This window comes from Polyodon spathula, chromosome 22, assembly GCF_017654505.1.
Source record: "Polyodon spathula isolate WHYD16114869_AA chromosome 22, ASM1765450v1, whole genome shotgun sequence".
NCBI classification, from domain to species: Eukaryota; Metazoa; Chordata; class Actinopteri; order Acipenseriformes; family Polyodontidae; genus Polyodon; species Polyodon spathula.
This window is the reverse complement of record NC_054555.1, coordinates 11,139,173-11,160,726: the sequence shown is the minus strand read 5'-3', so window position 1 is coordinate 11,160,726 and position 21,554 is coordinate 11,139,173. Positions and strand designations below refer to the sequence as shown.

The 21,554-nt window shown below is 36.9% G+C and overlaps 1 protein-coding gene across 1 annotated transcript; it reads left to right on the top strand.

The window, feature by feature from the left end:
* The first annotated feature begins 874 nt into the window (after positions 1 to 874).
* Positions 875 to 18,271, top strand: LOC121296852 (regulator of G-protein signaling 14-like). Its single transcript, XM_041222718.1, has 15 exons — positions 875 to 997; positions 4,821 to 4,842; positions 8,478 to 8,653; positions 9,413 to 9,505; positions 9,789 to 9,932; positions 10,311 to 10,493; positions 11,772 to 11,916; positions 12,474 to 12,586; positions 12,956 to 13,159; positions 13,402 to 13,475; positions 13,995 to 14,121; positions 14,869 to 14,950; positions 15,187 to 15,233; positions 15,825 to 15,948; positions 17,139 to 18,271. Exons 1-15 carry the CDS (start codon positions 953 to 955, stop codon positions 17,306 to 17,308), a joined length of 1,749 nt encoding a protein of 582 aa, XP_041078652.1. The 5' UTR covers positions 875 to 952; the 3' UTR covers positions 17,309 to 18,271.
* Positions 18,272 to 21,554: the final 3,283 nt, after the last annotated feature.

Below are 21,554 nucleotides of genomic sequence, written 5' to 3'. Positions count from 1 at the left end.
ACACATACTGCATACAGTTTAAATACATTTGCTTGCTGTCTTTATAAAGTAGAGGTTGGCAAATTTGATCCAAATTGTGATTATCAATATGCTGATTGGTTTTACCTCTGACTTTCACTTTGGTCCCAGGGGACTTTCGTCAAATTTCCATTGTGTCCAACAGTGCTTAGGCCGTCTTAGTTTTGGTTTAATTTGATTGGTCCCCAACAAGTTATACCCAACTGTGTCTTTGTTTAACTTTTGTTTACCACTTGATCCGCTGTGTAAATATTAATGGTTGACTACATGAGCTTTTGTGTTTAATCCATTGTGCCTCTATCTGCTAACCTAGCTCCCTTCCCAGATGTGTTGAAAGCATTCCTAAACAATGGGAGCCATTTTATTGAAGTCCAAGGATAGGGGAGCATAGCACCACCACAAATAATCTGTTTCCGAGTTTGCTGGGAAATCAATAGTTAACTTGTTTACTTGCTAGAAATTAATATTAGTACACGTGTTATCCTTTTTGAGAAAAATAAAATTGTAACACACAAAGCTTTTGTTAGCTATCTTCTATTACTGTGATTGAGCACTTAATGCAAATACAGTTTCAAAAGCAATTTTTTTTTAATTAAAGAAACGTGAAATGACAAAGGCTTGAGCTATTTGCCTCATTGGTGTAACATTGTACCTTTACACAGCTGATGGCATTTGGTAAAACTGTTTCTTATGAGTATTTTTGAAGTTATGGATGAATAAAGGAAGGAAACTTTTCTTGCAGAAACCGTACTTCCTTTTGTGGCCCGTTGCTATGGTAAAACTTCCTGTGGTGGCAGGAAATGTTACTGACTGTAGAATAAAAGGATGTGATGAACAGTCTCTATAAAAAGTGCATCATACCTGCATGGTGCTTTCATACAACCTGCTTCACTGTTTGGGACTTTAGAAACAACTGATGCCCTAAACTTGGGATATGCCTAAAAAAATGAAACATCTTGGCGTTCCAAATGGCCACCTGGTGAGTCTTGAGAAGGTTTTGTTTTATGTGAGTTGAATGTTAGAACGATTCCAGAGAGGGCTCAGGACCATTCCATTTCTGCCTTTTATCTGACAAAGTGGGGAGGGTGATACAAACTTTACAAAGCCTTGTCTACAAAATAAGTCGTACAAATAAAAACTGTACATTTCCACTAACTTGTTTGGTATACTGTGAATGGAAAACACATCGATTTAGTTATAACAATGTTATTAATAGTGTAGCCAGCTGAGATACTGCTTTGTATTTACAGTGCTGTAGTATTAGTAAACAAACTGGAATAAGAACACGTCGTCTGGGGAACTGTGGTAAACTGACGCCAATGTTGCTTTGTGTCAATGTAATATGATTGTAGGACACTGCAGCTTTAATGGAACAAAAAAGGCAACTGGTTTAGAAACAAAGTATTACACATACAGTAAGGGTGGTGCCTAGAGGCTGTAAACCACACTGTCTGCTGCATCTTTAAACATAGGGAAATTCAAAAACATTTATGCTTTAAATTAGGTGGCATCCGGATCTTGTCTTTGATGTGATTGGATTTTACCTTCCTCCAATATTGGGATGATTTCTACATTTTAAAGTTCTGCATTTATCTGTGAAATCGCAGTTACTAGTCAATTATCCCACAACTGCCACAAGATTAAACTAGTTTCCCAGTGATTATTTCTGTGGTTTGAATGATAACTTTAACTTTTGAGCTGAAATGCAATTTCTTTTTTATCTCAATGGTGAGGGGAAATGTCCATTGATAAAGGTTGTGTATTCTACAGCAAGGCAAGTAGTGGAAACGCAATGGGTAGGATTGTGGTTTAGCAAATGTCAAATGTGTGTTTGTAAGGATGTCTTAACTGAAGCGAAGTACTGCATGCTGTCCCACTCTTGGTGATTTCCATTCTGAGGTGGTAGGATGTCAAATTAAAACCATAAACGTCTGTAGCGTATCTGGGACTAGACGATGATAAAACTCCCGTGCGTATGGACTTTTTCCTCATGTACTCTTTCTCTTTTCATGTGGTGTTTTTTTTTGTAGATAATTAAACCATACCACTGTTCACTCCCACAATAAAGCGGGACTGAATTCAAGAGATCTTATGATACCTTTTAACTGTAACAACCACCGGTAACTCTCTATACACGCTAGAGGCCAGAAACATGTTTGTGTTTTTTTTTTAAAAAGTTTGTTGTAAATTAAATTTAAGACATTGAGTGCGAACCTTTTGCTGTTTTGTTTAGTAATACAGTAGAAAACATTTGGACCAGTTTAAGTTTATGTTTCAAACAAATCTGTGGTGGTCCTATCAAATCAGAATTGCTTACTATAGCAGCCATCAATCCCAGCCATATTTGGTGTAAGGCGATAGACTCAAGGTGTCTCATGTGGTGATGATCAGCCTATTTGAAGGGAAAATCCCTCAACAATGATGCACCCTTTTTTGTTTTAACCTTAAAAAGGATACTAGCTATTGAACCCTCCAGGTACGAGTTGGAGTTTTTTTGTTTTTTGTTTTTGTTTTTTAATCGGTACATTTTTTGCTGACTTCCAGCACTGTCGTAAGTTGAGAGAAAATGACTGATGTATGAAGATGATACATTGTTTGTTGTTGTTATTATTATTATTATTATTATTATTATTATTATTATTATTAATAAAATGGGTAATAGAATAGTATTGATATTTGGGAAGCAGGATTTGGCAGTATCTTTGAAACCTAATGCACACAATTAGAAAATTTGAGGGGCTGCGCTTATTGGCTAGCAACATTCTAGAAGGGGTAGAACAATCTGTCAGCCTTATTGTGTAAGCATTATAATTATGTTTGAGAGAAGTGTTGACTTAAAGCCCAAAGCAACCTCCTCTATAGGACTGAAACATCAATCTCAGAATTGACCGATTGCAAACTGATGCATCTTGTGATTCTAGTGCCATGAAATGGGGACCCTCCTCCCACATGACCTGTCTGCCACAATATCTGCATGTATAATTATATAATTTACCTGCATCTTATACAACGCCTTATGATGATTTGGTTTTTGTTTTCCTACCCCACAGAATTCACATTGACAAAATTATATAAATGTAAATTAAATTGATAGAAGGAAATAGATCTTAAGCAGAACAAAAATGTATTTTAAAATACACGATTGGGCTTCTGCTCTCCTTTATATAGATTTTTTTAAAATTCAGAGTGAATAGTTCACGGTATTAACTGTTTATATTGATATACAGTTAATATCAACAGTTTGTCTTATTTTTTATCTTAGAATGCCTAAAGCCTGTACCTTAAAGTTAACCTAATCTTGTTGCGTGCCGTGTATTGTCAAAGTTCTTGCTGTTTTGCCCCAGTATAACTATGGAACATGGACACACCTGTATCCTGTCTGTGTAATCAAGGTTAGGGTCACATCAGATGAGTAAGTTAAATGCAAGCTGTTGTGATTTGTTCATGTTTTGCTTTGCTGTATTCATCTCCTATCAATATTTTGTGATCAGAACATTTGGCACCATGCAAATTTTGCTAATTGCTAAAGTTACATAACTAGCACAGAACCACTGCATGTAGAATATCTTTACTTAATCTCTGAATTAGTGTATTTGAAAATGAACATCCACTTTTTCATGGTTTTAACAGCACAGTGGCAAATTCTTTGCGTATAGTTCCTTGTATGCTAACAGCCTATTTTAGTGGTATTCAATGGGCTTGTTTCGGTCGTTCATTCATGCATTATCCAGAAGTAAAGATAGCAACCTATACATCTATAGTCCACCATATTCACTTCTTATCAATTGAATATAACGATACAGGTTCTGACTATAATGACCTGGAACATGTATTATTAGGGAGGGGTTTGAATTTGTAAGTATTTCCACATTTGTATTTGTATAGTGTATGTGAAACATGCAGTGTGTACTTCTGGAGCCCCCCCCCCCCCCCCCCCCCCCCCTTTTTTTTTTGTAACCCCTTAAGATACACAAGGAATTGAGTCGTTCAAACGGTTTCTTCTTTAAAATACTTTTTGAGAGCGACTCGAAGATCACGAGGGAATTGATCATTTGGATCCAACCTGTCACTAAATTAAACCCTGTTTCATGCATCGCATTGCAAAAATAAGCAAGTTAGCATTGTTTTATTTGTGAGCCTTTGTACATTAAAGGGTTTAAAGTGTTTTGTTTATTTGGTTTTTTTTTGGACTGAGCATGGTTATTATTTTACTTTTGACCCTGCGTTGATTTGGATTCCTATGAAAAGTTATTTATTTGATTTTTAGGTGTATCTTCTTTTGGCTAGATAAGGAAACAATGAGAAACTGGTAACACTAACACTGGCATTAAAAGTGTGTTCAGCATGTATATTGGCCACTATATGCAGGGGTCTAACAGAAAGCACAACTGAAAATAATCAAACTAGAGCTGTCATTAATTCTGTCATTAATGTGAAAAGTAAAATGTAAATTTACTGTACATTCTGGCAGGTGCCTCTCCAAACACATGGGCTAAAGTATGTCCAGACCAACCTGCATCACAACTGAAGAATAAGTGCTTCTCTGGATATATGTGAAAGCACAGAATCCATATCTCTGACCCCCATATTGGAGTTTTATATGAAACTAACTACTTTGCTGTGTTGAGTCCTTTGCATTCACAGTATCTGTATCTTTATTGTTTCCCCACAGATATGTATTTAATCAGCTTATATATATATATATATATATATATATATATATATATATATATATATATATATATATATATATATATATGTATAATACAGTTGGCTGATCTTTTTCTTTTGTTTTCTTACAGTCCCTGGCAGTCTCAGATGGAGGTAGGTGGTGTAACATTTCTTTCAAACACATATTGAGCAAGTACTGTTTGGTATAGTTTGTATACACAAGCTTTGAACCTAATACACCATGATAGCCTGGAACATTGCACTGTTGCTGGACAGGGAAGCTTCAGAAACTTTGATTCAACGACATTCTTGAAGTTTCTCATCCATGTGCCAAACTTGAAGCCACACAATGAGTGCCGATTTTGCTTTTGTTGACAGTGATGTAAAGTCACAGTCAATATTAAGACCACTGTTGCATTTAGTATGAAGAGTTTCAGACCTCCCTAAAAAGTTAACTGTACTATAAACTGCCATCTGTTTGAAAAGCCTCAAAACTCATTTTCATTTTAGAAAAAAAACTATGCAGTATATTGAACCCTAAAACTGACTAACAATAAATTATTTAAATAAATGTTTAAACTATTCAATAAAATGTTAACCAGATAAATTGGCTATACTTTTTAAACAAACATCAGTAGTAATTTATGTTGTGTATTTTGTGCAAATAAGGTATGTATTTTGCATGCCTATGATGTGGATGCTATGTGTGATTGTTATGTACGCATGTTGACACAGTTGGTTCTTTATTTTAATTGCATTTCTTAATGCATTAAAGCATTGTTAATATACACATTTAAAAGAAGGAATGGAAACTAACATGAATTTGAAAAAAAACATCATACATAACATGCATACATACAGTTTAAACGTCAGTACAGAGCCAGTTGAGAGCCATTTGACAAATTTCATCTAACATGCCAGGTGTTCAACAAGATATCTTCCATGTTCTGTAGGTTGTGGCAACTGGTCTGTCAATTGATTTAACAAAACACATATGCAAGTTACATGGGTTACACAAGTAGGTTACTTAAGCATGTAGGTTATTTTTTTTTGACACATTTTAAGGCGAAAACAGTTTGGGTTTTAATTTTTTAAATGGATCATTTAATAGGGATGACCTTAATACTGAAGTAACACAATTTATTTTAACAAATTACTGCCTTATGACGAGTGATTTGATGAATCACAGGTTGACATGCTTTCTTTCTTGCCATTTTAGCCAGATGCTTTAATATTTTTAAAATCAAACTGTTTTGCTTTATCCATTTTTGGTGTGCATTGATCCAGTTAGGGTTACAGTACACAACAGGTAACAGTACACAACAGTGCATCCCTTTCAATTAGGGCTTGAATTTACCAGAGTTTTATTTTTGATTCTATGATGTCCCTTTTAAACTTATTTTGAGCAGATTTCTTTTTTCTAATTAAACTCAGAAAAAGCTGTTAATTACAAAACAATATCCTTGTTTTTACCTTATATCTTGGCCTGATTCTGTTTTGCTGCATTTATTTCAAACAGAGGTGACAAATGGTGTTAATTGTTCATCTCTGATCCAAATTGCATTTCATTCTTGATGTTGCCTAGTTTATCGTTGCGCTTTTGTTATTTTTACTTGTAACAGTTGCCCTGGAAGATTCTTTTCATCCTACAATACCCAGCATGGAGTGTACACTGATAGCAAGTCCCATTTAAAATCTCATTGATTCATAGCAAAGACAAAAATAATCTTAAACCCAGTTTCTAACGAATAGTTAATTTATTGGGATGCAGAGACAGCTTAACAACTACTAATTAACATTTAAAGGGAGGTAGAGATTTGGAAAATAAAATCCAAAAGGTTCAAGCCCTAATTAATACACATCTGTAACTTAACTTTGCATTAGTGGTGTACCCATTCCTAGGTTTAAGTCTTACCTTTCAATAAGTGTAAATGATCAGGAGCCAGGAGTTTGTGAAATATATTGCATCAACTCCTGTCAGACTAAAGTGATTATTCATTCTGTGACAAGTGCAATCTGTTCAGAGCAGCATTACCAGGGGTTTCGTTGTTCAAACACCAAGTACCTGGCCTTTTTAATAGTAAACCTAACAAGAAAGTTCTGAAAACCCAGGATTGGGTGCAGCGATAATATGAGTTTCAAGCTCTAAAGTCATTATCTAAGCGTTAAATCTGTTGAATATTTAAGCACTATAAAAAGCGCTCTTGTTTAACTTTCAAAACAATGACCACAATTTCCAGTACTTCACCTGTTGGTGCTTCAATGAGATCTAATTAATTCAGGTGTTTCGTTACCTTCCCTCATATTGTTTTTTAACTTCCTCTGCACAGTGCATGGAATAGAAAGTTCATTCCCCATGTCTCTAGACTGTACAGTAGAAACATCTGCTTCTGAGTGTATTTGGCTGAGGAACATGTTTATATTATCTGAGATTTACACCATGTGTCCGTGGCGCAGCGGTTTCTATGAGTTGCAGAGGGATCCAGAGAAACAAGGTGAGTGAGAAGCTGATCAGTGTTGCAGGGCTGTTGACATCCCCTTGACCTGTTCTGATATTCTGAGTTAGGTAAACCTTATCATGCCAGCGAAGGCCCAAGCTACATAGGCTCTAAACTAGAAACATGTTTGCCAGGATTTTGTCTTATGTTTCTTCATCTAAGAACCAGCAGTGTCTTTTATAGATCTGCATGCTTTTGTAATAAAATTTGTATTTTTATTATTTTTATATTCTTTTTGTAGACATCTTCTCTTTTTAAATCTGTCTGTTCAGGATTGTGTTTAAAAAGTCAGCTAGCGATGGGTTTAAGAACGCTCCTCTTTTTTGGGGGGAGGGGGGGGGAGCGGAATTTTTTAAATAACTAGGTTCCAGAAGTTTGAACACTCGGGCCCCTGCTAAATTTGTTCTGAAGTGACCACACTTCTCAAATCATAAATAAGTCTCAACTAAGTCTTCAGGTTTACTATTAGGAGGCTTCCTGTCCTAGCAGCTCTTGGGGAAGAACAATTTAACAGATGGCTAACTTCTCAAACTCCTGGCTCAAAATATTGAATCGAAGCTTTGAAAGCCAGGTGCCATGGCTTGTGTTTTTTATTCACCCTGATAATATAAGGCAATGGGAAAATACAAAATGCAGGGCTTTCTATTTTTTTCCCGCTAAACTGAACATAGGTATGCAGAAGAAACTTTGGTTTCAGTTTCACTCAAGCCGTAAAATGGCTGACCCCCATTAAAACTGACAATAGCATATTTAGCAGGAGTCTGATTGCTCATGCTGTGCTGTTTCTTAAGGGCAAGTTGATTTCCTCAGCTCTGTGTTAATCACTCTGATCTCTTATTGTGATTCATCATTATTATATCTTCTAAAATGCTGCTAGAACTTTTTGCACTTGTACGAGAGTTTAGAATATGTGTTGACTGTTAGCCCAGTTTGACGATCACTGTTGATATCCTAAAACTTTCTTTTGCTCACATTTTCAATTTACATATGTTGATAAATCACCTTCTTTTTAACTTCTCATGAAACAGTCTAGTTGGACACAACATTACATTAGGAATGGTGTGTAATAAAGTAAGCCCACTGTACCAAGAACCCTTTCAGACCTCAGGTTTGCATGAAATGTATTTTGTTTTGTCTGAAGAAATTATAGGAAAATAATATGTGGCACAATGCCCATGGCCATCAGTGTCAAACAAACTGGGCAGTAGTATCTTGACTGGGGGGCTGTTTGCAGCGCTCTATAGCACCTGATTTACTGTAGATTTGTGAGCAGGTTTTGTTTTGTGACAGACTTGAACTGCCCTGAGGTGGATGGGCAGCATGGAAGCAGTCAGAGCCTGAACAGCAAAGCTAGCCAGCCCAGTGTGAAAAGACGGGGTCATCGTGAGGTTGAGGGGTCAGTGGCCAGCTGGGCGGTCTCCTTTGAGAGGCTCCTTGAGGATCCCACAGGGGTCCGCTACTTTACGGTAAGAAGCTCGGAGCAGCAAATTCAACTGGGCAAATTCTTCCTAAGGTGCATTTTTCAATAGGTAACATAAGATAATGTGTTGTGTGGCATGCAGCAGATTCAGTTTGGGTGTGTTGAAATGATGCAATTGCCTAACAATTTGAAGGAACCACTGACATCCAAGACTATTATCTGAATATGATGCAGTACATACTGTGAATGGCCAGCAATAGAATTCAAGGCAAGACTCTGACCCAGCTCCCAGCTGAAAAAGATCACCTAAGTTTTTGTTGTCTATCAGCTATCAGTTTTTGTTGTCTTTGCTGCCTTAGGCTTGCAATAGAAATGGCCCCACTTCTTCTAACAGGAGGGGATCGACACTGCCCTGTACAGCCCTTATTTTAAAAGGTGCTCTGTTGTTTATTTGCCTTTAAATTGATTTCTAAAAATTCACTCCTAATATATCGCTATAAACATTTCTATAAAAACCTGACGTTTTATTTGAACTTATCAATATATGTAGTGTGTGTTTAATTCTTGAATTATTTTCAATGGAACACCTTGCCTTTTTAATGATTTAAAGTAATTCTACGTAAAGGTATGTCGACGAATTTCATTTTTGATGTCTTTCATGTTCTTCAGCATCTGGGAAGTAGTTCTGTAAAAATAACTAAATTTCCCTGTGCTCTTTTAAATGGATGTTGCTTCTAGCTCTGTTAATGAGACCTCAAGCCCGTGCAAGTCCACATCACTGATACGTGACTCTGTTGGCTTGCAGGAGTTCTTGAAATCAGAAGTTAGTGCTGAGAATATACTATTCTGGCAGGCGTGTGAGAAATTCAGACAGATCCCGGCAGATCACAAGCATGAGGTACTGCATTCTTTTTTAAATGTTTCCTTTTTTTTGGTTGGCTAATTTAAGCATTTTTATTTTCAAATATAGCCCAACAAAATGGAAACTCTTGTGACTGTTCCTTAAAATGAGAGCAGGATTACATTCATTTGATAGTGATATTTATATCTATATATATAATTAATTTACTGCAATAATTTCTCTAAATGTATAATGAAACCTAACGGCTGTAAGATGTATTTGATACTATATTCCTTGTGGGTCTGTATTGTCCTGATTGTGTTTCTTTTGCTTGGTGCAGCTTGCCAGGGAAGCCCGGATGATTTACGACACCTACCTGTCAGTCAGCGCGTTCAATGCCATTAACATTGATGACACGGCCCGCATGGAGGAGAGTGAGCTGGGGGACCCCAAGACAGATATGTTTGCAAAGCCACAGCAGCAGGTACTGGAGTGGAGTGCTCCATCATGGCAAAGCCTTCCTGCAAAAAACTTTTCTTTTGAAAGAGTTTAGTTTATCTTGGATATGAAGAGGTAGATATAAAAATGCACTGAAGTGCAAGCCAAATTAGAAGTTCTGGTGGTGGTGGGGGGGTGAGGGGGTGACAATAATAAGTATTCATGAAAAGGTACTCAAGTACTTGGAACAATTGCAAATAACATTAAGGATACTTTTAAAAAAATAAATGTAATTAAGTTAGTTGTTTAAACTTTATCAGGACTCTGTTGCCCTTCTCTGGGTGTGGTTCTTATCATGCGTCACCACATCTGTGTGCACTGAACTGCAGACACCCTTTTATTTTCAGTTATCCTCCTTCCTCAGATCTTTAAACTCATGAAGTTTGACAGCTATACCCGCTTTGTAAAGTCCCAGCTGTACCAGAGCTGCATGCTGGCCAATGTGGAAGGAGTATCCCTGCCTGACCTTTGCCCTGGCTCCAGGAGCCCAGGGTCTATAATAAGCCCAGCCAATCACAGTCCAGCATTGAGTGACTCCTTCAAGAAGGTATGTCTTTTCAGTAAATGGTTGCTGGCTGAAAAGCGTGTCATAAACACATTCATATTCTAAGTATATGAGTACAGTGTTGTTCCAACCAGCACCTTAGCTGGTCCTGGAATGGATCTCTAGTCAAAAGTGGGCATCTTTACCACTGCCTTCAGAATGTCTCCAATCCAAGTCATCAGCATTCATAAATCAATCTGCATGTGCAGCGGGGAAAATTAAACTTGGGCACTGTGAACCATTTATTTTTCAATGTTTTAATATTCTATTGATTTATTGCTTTAGTTTTTATATATAGTCGTCTCCGGCTAAGAGAACACCCCTCAGGAAGCAAGCGATGTGTTCTTATATCTGAAGTGTTCTCTAAGACAGAGAGCCACCAGACACAATATAAATAAGTATGAATTAATTGTCATGACGCACATGCATCAGCATATGAAATTAACTGAATAAGTAAAAGAATAGTGATAGTATGTTAATTAACTATAATAATAAAGTAACAGACAAAATAAACAGTCAAACTAAATTAACACAGCACCCCTACACACAGAAAAAAATACAGCAGCAATATACAACACATGCACATTATTTAACAGAATGATGAAGCAACTCACCAGAAAGAAGAACACCAAATTGTTCTGCATCTTGTTTCTGATTCAGTTTTTTTCAAGAAGACAAAATATTTCTAACTTTGTGTAGTAAGAAAAACCATGGCACATTTTTCCGTTTGTTACATTCCTTTTTGTAGTGATGAGGTGCACTCGTGGAAATCAGAATACAAAACGAGTCAACGATGTGACAGAGGTTCTGGAAAGATTTAATAAACCAATCCATGTGCCTCAAGACACTCTCATGATGACAAGTCACTTTTGAAAAGACTAAATAAATCATTTTAATGTAAGTTTGATGATGGAGTTATCAGGTTACAAAACAGTACTGTATCCATTGTGAATGAATTGCTATCGGTGCCAAGATGATGTACTTTTAAGCAAAGTTCCTGTTCCTTTTAGTTTGATCATTTACAATGGGGAAAATCTGTTTCACCAGAAGGGTGTTCCCTTAGGCGAAGTGTTCTCTTAGGAGGTGTTCCTATATGTGGAGACTGCTGTATTTAGATAATTTGATAATTGGAGCATACTGAAGTGCTGACACCTGGCAGTATTTTTCTATTCCTGTTCAACCCATCAAAGATTTCTGCTGTTATCCCACATATTCTGGATGTGTATATATTTCACCAAAAAAATGTTTTTTTTTTTTTTTAATGGTTGTGTGATTTTGCAGAAGAAAAAGGTGAAAGTTGGGGTATCTCTTCCATTCGACTCAGAGGACTTTTCATCCAGAAAGAGAGCAATGCTGGACGGTCAACCGGGTCCAGAGAAATCAAGCAAAAGGGACAAGAGGAGAGAGAAGCGAGGCTCCTGGGGAGGTAAGAACAGAGAACGGGACTCTCTAAACACCCCTTTAACATTAACATGATCATGCATTACTGTACACCTGCTATATATGATAGTATTTATTTATTACCATATGGTTCAGACCACAAAAGTATTCTCTGTTAACAGTTGCACTATAGGCATAGAAGATACAGGATGATGTGGATAACACAAATAATCAATGAGTGATAGAAGACAAAACAGAGGGAGCCAAGAACAATCTTATTATGCTTTTAAATAAATTCACTTTCAGTATTTAAAGTCAGTGGATGTTTCTGCTTTAATTTCAAGGGATATCACAGATATACTAGCTAACATGTTTTGCTGTTTTGATGTACCCACTGAGTTGTGTAAAATCTCTTAAATAGGTGGTAAACAGCCACAGTGAGTTGTGAAAATATCAGGGCACTTGGGGTCAAGGTTCTCAAAGCATTCTTTTCATAAAGAAAAGCTTTGTCACTCTAGATGTGTTTTAGAGAGCACACATTTGGCTAACAGCATTCAGTCACTAAATATGGACATGCTGTATTAATGCCTGTTTCTGTGGCAGAATTCTCTGACCACAGTCCAATGATGGAGGGGCGCCGTGAGTCCCAGTCCTCAATCCATTCAGCCTCCAGCCTAGAGCTAGGACAACTTGGGTCCCTTTCCAACAAATCTGAGGTACATCTGTCTTCTGCTCCCCTGCTGGAGATGACCACCTAAACATATATCTAAGAAGTGGATGAAATAAAAAAGTCATCACATCATAAAACCCAGATATTCAAAAATATATATTACAAAGAAGGTTTTTTTTTAAATTATATATAGAATATCAGTCAAATGAAGCATCATTTTTTTGCATGCTTACCTTCACAGCAAAATTATCTGAATTTGTTCCTCTTTGCTTAATAACACTTTACAGCTAAAATAAGCAGACAACCAATATTAACAATTGTGCCTATGATAATATTTCATGGTCATCTGTTAGTTTTGCGGTAATATTGTGCCGAAGCTCTCAAGGTGTGACCAGGAGCTGTGTTTTTGTAACAGAACGGCAGGTCCAGCCCTCGCTGTCAGGATGCAGAGAAGGAGGGCCGGACTGTGAAGTACTGCTGTGTTTACCTCCCTGATGGCACTGCCTCCCTGGCCCAGGCACGCTTCGGGCTCACCGTCCGGGACATGCTGTCTGGAATCTGTGAGAAGAGAGGAATCCCATTGTCTGGAGTCAAGATCTATCTGCAGGACAAGGACAAGGTACAGGATCTCCTGTGACATCATTAGAGAACACTGTAACAGAACACCTGAGAACAACAATTTGTTGTACTGTAGAACTTCTACAAGTGTGTTTTATGCTGTGTGTGAGAAATTTAATGCAAAAGGACATTTACATTAAATGGAATGGCTGCTATCTATTAGATTCTAAATCCCATCATCCATCAAGACAGGAGTCTATTTTTACTTGTACTTCTTAATTTTTTTTTCCCTCTTTGTAAAAGCCTCTTTCGCTTGACCAAGACAGCTCTGTCCTGATGGACAAGCAGGTGCTGTTGGAGACCAGGATAACATTTGCGTGAGTCTGTTTTTTTTATTTTTATTTATCTATGGCAAGGTAAAGTAGACAGGATTTCATACAAAATGTTTTGTGTGTTTCAATGGTCAAAAGAAAATAAATTATAATTTTTTAATTTTACCTAAATACATACCTACTGTATTATTTCTAGATATATTCACTCAGGCTCAGATTCATGTGGAGCAAAGAGCTGCCTTGTTTACTGGCTGTGCTACATTTTAATTATCAATGTATTGAGGTTGTCTGACAAGTTCAAGCAGCACTTTTCAATTGGTGGCATGTTCAATTACAACAATCATACCCATGTTATAAATAATTGCATCCCCTTATATAAAATAATCATACCCATGTTATAAATAATTGCATCCCCTTATATAAAATAATCATACCCATTTTATAAATAATTGCATCACCATATATAAATATAATCATACCCATGTTATATTATAAATAATTGCATCCTGGAGATCTGGTGGCATTGATTTTATTATTATTATTTTTTTTGATGTGCAATTTCAGGTTAGAAATGGTGCCTCTCAATAAAACCATTGGCATTGCCGCTAAATCCAGTAAGACATTGCTTGAAGCCCTGGAACCCATCATGGACAAGAATGGTCTGAAGTTGCAGGACATGGAAACTACAATTGTAAGTTAATTTCTTTTGTTTCCCTTGCTGTTATGTTAGGCAATTAAGTGCAAGACAGCATTATAAATCAGTTTTATGACAGAATGATTGTGTCATTGGCTTGTGTTTTAAGACTTCACGTGTGGTGAATTCTAAGCTACTTTTACATTCAGTGTTCTGAGACATTTAGAGACTTCTGAGTCTGTATAGTGTAATGGGGCTGTGGGTTATTGTGCCTTAGATTATATTGTCAAAGACATGTAATATGAAACATGCTGTTCTGATTAATTCTACTGGCTCTTTCTGTACATTACTGGAATTGCATATAATGGCTGTACTAACACTTCACATACAGTATAGCTAGAGAAAGTCTTATCCAATTGTTAAGGACATTCTTTAGCAATTAATCCAATGTTTAGCCAACCCCATGAACAGATATCATCCTAATAACATTTTTTTTTAAATAAATAAATATATTGTTACTTGCCTTTGACCTTCCCTCTTGCGCTGCAGTGTTTTTTTTTTCAGTTTTTTTTTTCTTCATATATTGAAATAGTCACTACATACGAACTGTAGCTTCTTACACCAAGAGCGCACCTGCTGTTGCTCAAGCTTACAGACACCCTGTGGGCATAATGAAATGCTTTTGAAAGATGGATAAACTGTTAAATGAGTGAGTGAAACCATGCACATTGCATCATTAAATGGTGTATAGATTCTTCATTTATTTTTTGCTTTACTGATCATATTTCCATATTTCTGATCCAGAGTGGAGAAATGCATCCTTTAAAAATGAACATGCCAGTCAAGTCCTTGGCCAACAAGAAAGTGGTTCTGGACAGAGTAAAAGGTGTGTGTGTGTGTTTTTTTTTTTTTTTTTTTTTTTTTTTGTGGTTTTTTAAACCAAACAACAATGGAACAGCATTTAACAAATGAAACAGCAACAGCCTACGTCTCCCTATGCATATAGTTTAAGCAGCGCTTTTTGTTTGTGTGTCCACATTGTAATGAGTGTGGTCTTTTGAGAACAAGCCTGCATATTCTGGTCTTGAGTGCAAAATTGATATTGATGTTTAAAATTCACAGGTAAAAATAACACGAACCTCCCCTGTGCTCCAGTGATCCAGGTTAATGTAAGTACCACCTTCGCTCTAAACAGTATAGGGAAGATAATATTTGTTCACCATTTTTTACAGGAAAGCTATACACCAATATAATAAAGGTACTAATTTTGTAAAGTTATTTGGAAAATGTTGTACAGTAACAAGCTCATTCTCAGCATGTTTTCAATGTAAATATGGTGACCTGGCTCTATGTTCAGTTGGACAGTTTGGGACAGTTCAGCCTTTTCAGTTCAACCCAATACATTCTGGAAAGCATAGTCCTGCTTCTCTTAAAGGAAAGAATGGTACCAGAGATTGGTAAAAGTACCAGAACGCATTGGGTTGTGAGTTGAACACAGAGCCATATGGTTACCATAAACATAAAACTTGCAGGAAGATAATGCAATAAAACCATATTGTTGTTTAATATATAACTGCCTGTCAGTGAAGTTCCATTTTATCATCATAGACAAATTAATGAACTGTAAATAAAATTTGATCTTACCGCAGTGTTGTTTTACAGTTTCCCTGTTAGTATATTGAAAAGGGATCTTATTGCAGTGTATTGGTGTGAGCACAGTATGCATGTGTTTGTTTAAGAAATCTTTTAACCTTGTATAGTCGAGTTCAGCAGCAGCAGCTGTGGATGTGAAGAAGGCAGAAATGTCTATGTTGGCCAGAAATCAAATCAGAGGGAACACCAAAGCCAGAAATGTTATGCAGAGGAGAACTTACGAAATGGAAGGTATTTGTTTTGGGCTTTTTTTACGATCCCATGATGGAGCAAGAAGTTATGGAACAACCCTTGTCCAGTTTTATTGTCTACAGTTTAATCAAAATTGGACAATTCACAAACTGTTGAACAACTTTTGTAACAAATGTCAATGCAAAGATGAACCCTATTATGTATAAGCAGTTATAGCCTAGATATTGCCTAGCCTCGATTTTATATCTGGCCCAATCAGATCATTTAAGTATTTTCCATGTAAAGTTCAATGATAACTTGAGGTGCGATTTCTTTTCTTCAAGATATAGCACTGTAAGCTGGTCATACAGAAAGGTGGGTACACTCACTATTATCACCAGGTAGGGATAATAAACAGCATTTGCGGAATTATTTTATGTACTTAGGACTGTCTCCCATGTTATGTGCTTTTAAAAAGCCTTTTAATAAAATTTGAAAAAGAGGATCAGCGTTGATTTCTACGATGACATCCTGGATTCAGGCCACGTTTTAAAACAATCATTATTTATAGAGGGAAGCTGTCCTTGAAAAAGCAATATGGAAGAAAAAAGCGGTGTACAGATAAATCGGTACAACTTTATACAACAATAAATACTACAGTGTGGTTATCAAGTCTGCGTACCACTGTGAACTGCTACTGTCCTAACCAAGAGTGCTTTTAATTTCATCCCAACAAATCCTTTCCTCGTTGCAAATGGTGCCCACATCAAGCAGGTGCTGCACTCACATTAGTTTGCTTCAGAGACATTTATGACCCTTGTCTTTTGTTATCTTTGCCCCACAGCACCCTTGATATATTTAAATAATCAGGGACTGAGCAATCAAGCCCCTGTTAAATTGTTCCAACTCTACAGCTGCATGAACTCTGAATAGTAAACCTACTTATTCATGTTGTATTAATTTCAGAGCAGATTTCTCAGGGGCCTTGTTGCGCACATTCCTGGCACCTGGTCATTTTCAAAAATGTACCTAAACAAGGAGGTTCTGAAACCCAGGCCTGGGTGTCGGGCAAATGAGCTTCCATCCATGCTTTGGGCTCTCTCAGCGAAGCTGCCTTTTATGTAAATGCTTTCCCACACTGACATTTATGAGACTACAGAACATCTCTGTAAACGGAAAATAAACATGAAATAAAACCCTGTGTGAATGTTGCTTGCAGTCACTATAGTGTTGCTTCTTGTGCCTTACAGGACTGATCGATCTGCTGTCAAAAATGCAGAGCTGCCGAGTGGATGACCAGCGGGGACTTCTGAATAAGGAGAACTTGGTTATCCCCCAATTCCTGCAGCTGCCTGTGAATGAAGAGGAACCAGATGAGGATGAGGGCACCACAGCAGAAGAAATGTCAATTAGTCCCTGACCTGGCAACAGCATGGTCACGGGTGAGGGCCGCAGGCAGCACATTGAAGTGAACGCAGAAACCATCTCTGAATCTCCACGGTCTAAAGAGTCTCCTTCCAAGTTACTGCACGCAAATGAGCGACTAAACCACAGTGCTGGAGCAGACAATGATTCGGACAGACAACTCTTGCAAAAGCAACTAAGCAGCAAAGCGACAAACAGCAATGGACCCTCAACACCGACTCGCTGTGCAAAATCTGGTACTGAAACCGTTCCGTGATCAGAGAGACAGGTGGAACATAGATGCACCTTAATAAATACAGATTTCATTTTAATGTTGACAGGTTTTGCTTTCTTTTTTGCTTTGACTGGAAGATATGCAGCCCTTTTAACTGCTGACCAGTGAATTGAATTTGAATGATCCTGTGTTGCACAGGGAAGGACCTCAGCAGTGAGAGGACAGTGTTGAGTTTTTATTTATACTCTTTCTATTTATTTAATCATGCACTGTAGGAAGAGACACCCCCAGAACCAACCAGACTCGAAACATTTTTATTTTAATTCGAGGCAGATCTGCCAATCCTTCTATACATATGAAGGCCAGTTTCTATGTCCAGGAATTCTTGGTCCATATTGCCAGATAGCAACTTTTGGACTCCTTTTTACTGATCGATGCGAAATAGCACAAATGGTCAAAATTGATCAAAATCCCAGCCTGAAAAAGTGCGGTGTCCTTTTTAGTTGTTAATGTATTGGAAGATGAACTACTGTAATTGAAGAATGTGGTAAGAAATACATAAATGTTAACTGGGCCATGTTAATTTATTGTTCAATGTGCTGGACACAATGCAACATAATACTCATTCACTCATCTCCTATGATGACACTATTAGACATGCGATTCAGTTAAATTCACAATAGAGTATTTTTTATTTGTCACTCTTCATTTGTGGAATCTACAATAAACTTGCATTCCACACAATTCCCAAGTGACAATGTTACATATATATATATATAATAATATATATCTAATATATATATATATATATATATATATATATATATATATATATTCTTTTTTGGTTACCCTTTTTTAGTTTAAACTTGGATTGTGTTTAATAACTTAAAAGATTGTTCAAGCACTTGTATTGTTTCTTTCTGTTGTACCATTGTAATATAGCATTATTTAGATTTAAATGTAATCAATTTAAAAGAAAAAAATCAATTTAACGTGTACACCTTGCAAGTTTTATCCATCAAAATGCAATTAATCATTAATACTGTATACTTAACACTTTTGTAAAATATTTAACCTACAGTTGATGTTGCATGATTTGGGAGTGCAAAGAAAATAAAATGTAATTGGCATTTTTAGTTGGGCAGTCTGTTGAATCTAGACAGATGCCATACTTCTATTATAGTTGTACACTACTCTAGCACCACCTTCAGAACATTTTCAAAAGTTTGCCATGGTATATATACCTACATTTCTACATGGAATTTGGTTTTCTACTTTGGAATTTGATATACTTTGGCATACCACAACAGGAAATGCCACATTGTATAATTCACTAAAATAAAGCACCCTTTTCAACTTCTCAAATAACACACCAGCAAGAAATATTAGCAAAGCATGAATTTGATTTAGTTTCGGTGTATTCCTGCATCGACCACAGTGGTGTCAAGAATGAACCAAAGAGCACCAGAAGAAAATACTGTAAGGTGAGTGTGGACTCGCTAAGGAACATATTTCTAGTATTGTTCTGTTTTGTTCTTTATTAATTTACATTCCTATTGTTGTGTATGCGGTTGTTCCTATCTGTAAGTTTGACACCAATGCATATTTATTTTGGTATTAAGGGACTGCACTCATGCATTGCTTTCCTCTGGCATTCCCAGTTTATTCTCAGCCACTATATGTTCCTACCTCGATGCATATTGTGCTTTGAATACTTTATATTCTTTGAGGGAGTCTGGGGCAAAACCAGCTTAAATAGAAGCAATGTTCTATTTGAAAACCTTCCCTTTACAGGGAATAGCGGACACTTTTACTGTTGCATAAGGAAGGGATTTTCTGACTGTATGAAATAACAAGCAACTTGCTGGTGCATCAAATATGTTGGCTTTATGTAATGCAATTTTTGTAATTGCACAGTTCCTGTAAAGAGGTAAGTGTTTAATTGCTAGATATCAACTCAATGAATGCCTTATGGTAGTCTTCTTCATTGCAAGGCCCGCGGGCCACTGGCGGCCCCTGATGGACTTTAGTGCGGCCCCTGACGTGTGGCCCCTGACAATACACAAATGTGAAAAAGACGGTGTGGCGACCCTCACACTGATGTCTTATCGGAGAAAGTGGCCCCCCTCTGAAAATTATTGAAGAACACTGTCTTATGGCATTGAAACTTCACCAAGGTCCCCAGCCAAGGTAACCTCAATGAGCATATGGCACTGTCTGCCTGTTCAATATGAGGCATTGGAATGTAATGGTGTTGGATGCTGTGGCTTGGGAGCCCTTTTGAAGTTTGATGGAATGCAGCAGGTGGCTCAACTTCATACCAGTGACCACAGGGGGCTAGATTGTTAACAGAATATGACAATAACCATGGTCCATTTGTCAGGTCATTCAACTAGAATAACATTTTTACAGTGTTAAAAATGGCAAGACTATTGTGAATACTTTGGAAGATATGACAGGTGAAACAAGGTTTAAATTATGTATGCTTTTCACCCACTACAGGGGTGTCCTTTTGTTTTGTTTTTTTTTGTTTGTAGAACCTGAATTCCAAAGATGATGAACTGCACTAAGGCAGAAGGAGAAGAATACTCCTAGAATGTAAGGCAGTCAGAATCCTCAAATTTGATACAGTTCGGAAGAAATTGCCCCATTTTCTAAATCAAGGAGACACACTTCTCATTTTGTACTGCTGATACTGTTGTAAATTAAAATTCTGAACATAAGCATTTGGGCACTTAAAAGCATAATGTTTTTAAAGCCATCTTATCAGTCCAAGATTCAGAAAGGTGATTTACTTATGGATTGAATCTAAAATATATAATGAATGTATAGAACAAAGCATGCTTTTATAAATACAACATCAAAAACCATGCAACAAGTCAAACCATTTTCTGCAAGGAGGTTGATGTGAATGGACTGGATATGGGTCTCTGTAGGTGGTGGTAATACATTGAATGGTGTTAAATTAGTATACATTTAATGGTGAACTCTATCCAGCAAGTTGTTTTTGAGAACAGCTATGTATTTGGACACCTGGTTAATGGCAACAGCTACCTTTTTGTAGTTTCATATTTTATATATCCCAATTTTAGCACTAATCTTAGACTGTACTTCCACATCAAGTAAGGTGGATCAAGATTATCATTACATTGGGTCCGTTTAACAAGCAGATTGTTCTGTTTTGAAGGCAACCTATGATGGTCTTCTGTAATTACTCTCCCAATGCTAAAATCTGTGATGTACACATGAGTTATTTTTTTGCAGTCTAAACCTGTCGAATGTAATGTGCCAGTGACATGCATGCGTTAAATAAAAGTCTTAACAGTGTGCAACCTGTAAGTGTTCTCTCTTGGGCGTGGGGGGGATAAAATAATGCACTGCCACTTTCTGGTTCAATGGGGTAGTTTTATTCTTGTTGGCCATTTGTTATTTTGGGACCTGGGGGTAGCAGATCAAGTTAAACAGTTTAAAATAGATGTGGAATCTGCTTCAGAAAACATTGAAGAACGTATTTTATTGCTTACAGTACAATTAGTTTTGTATTATTGTGTAAGAGTGTTTTTTTTTTTTTCACTGCACTTTTAGTATATAAATTATCAAGATTTCATTAGTTGGTAATAAGAGAACTAACGTTCTAATTAGTCTGACCGCTAAAAAGTTCACTTGCAATTATTTTTAAATTTTAGGTAAATCTGGGAGAGGGAAACTTTAGACCTTTTTGTATCCTTTCACGTTACCTTAATGTTAATAATTTTGTAAACTTTCCAGAATAGAGGCTTTTGATCTGGTTTTCTGTAGACTGTAATAACAAATGTTAGGCTGTGTGTAAATTATATGCAATGTTGCTTCAAAAAAGCTGGGGTTTTGTAGTTGAAGAAGAGAATGCTGACAAAAATACAACTAAAACAACACCAGACAGTATGTCAGAGGAAGAATTCTCTGCTGTGTTACCTTGGCGACCAGGACGCTTTGCCTGAAACAGACACCGATGACCTAAGCATGCATGCTGCGCTTGTAAAACTGGCGT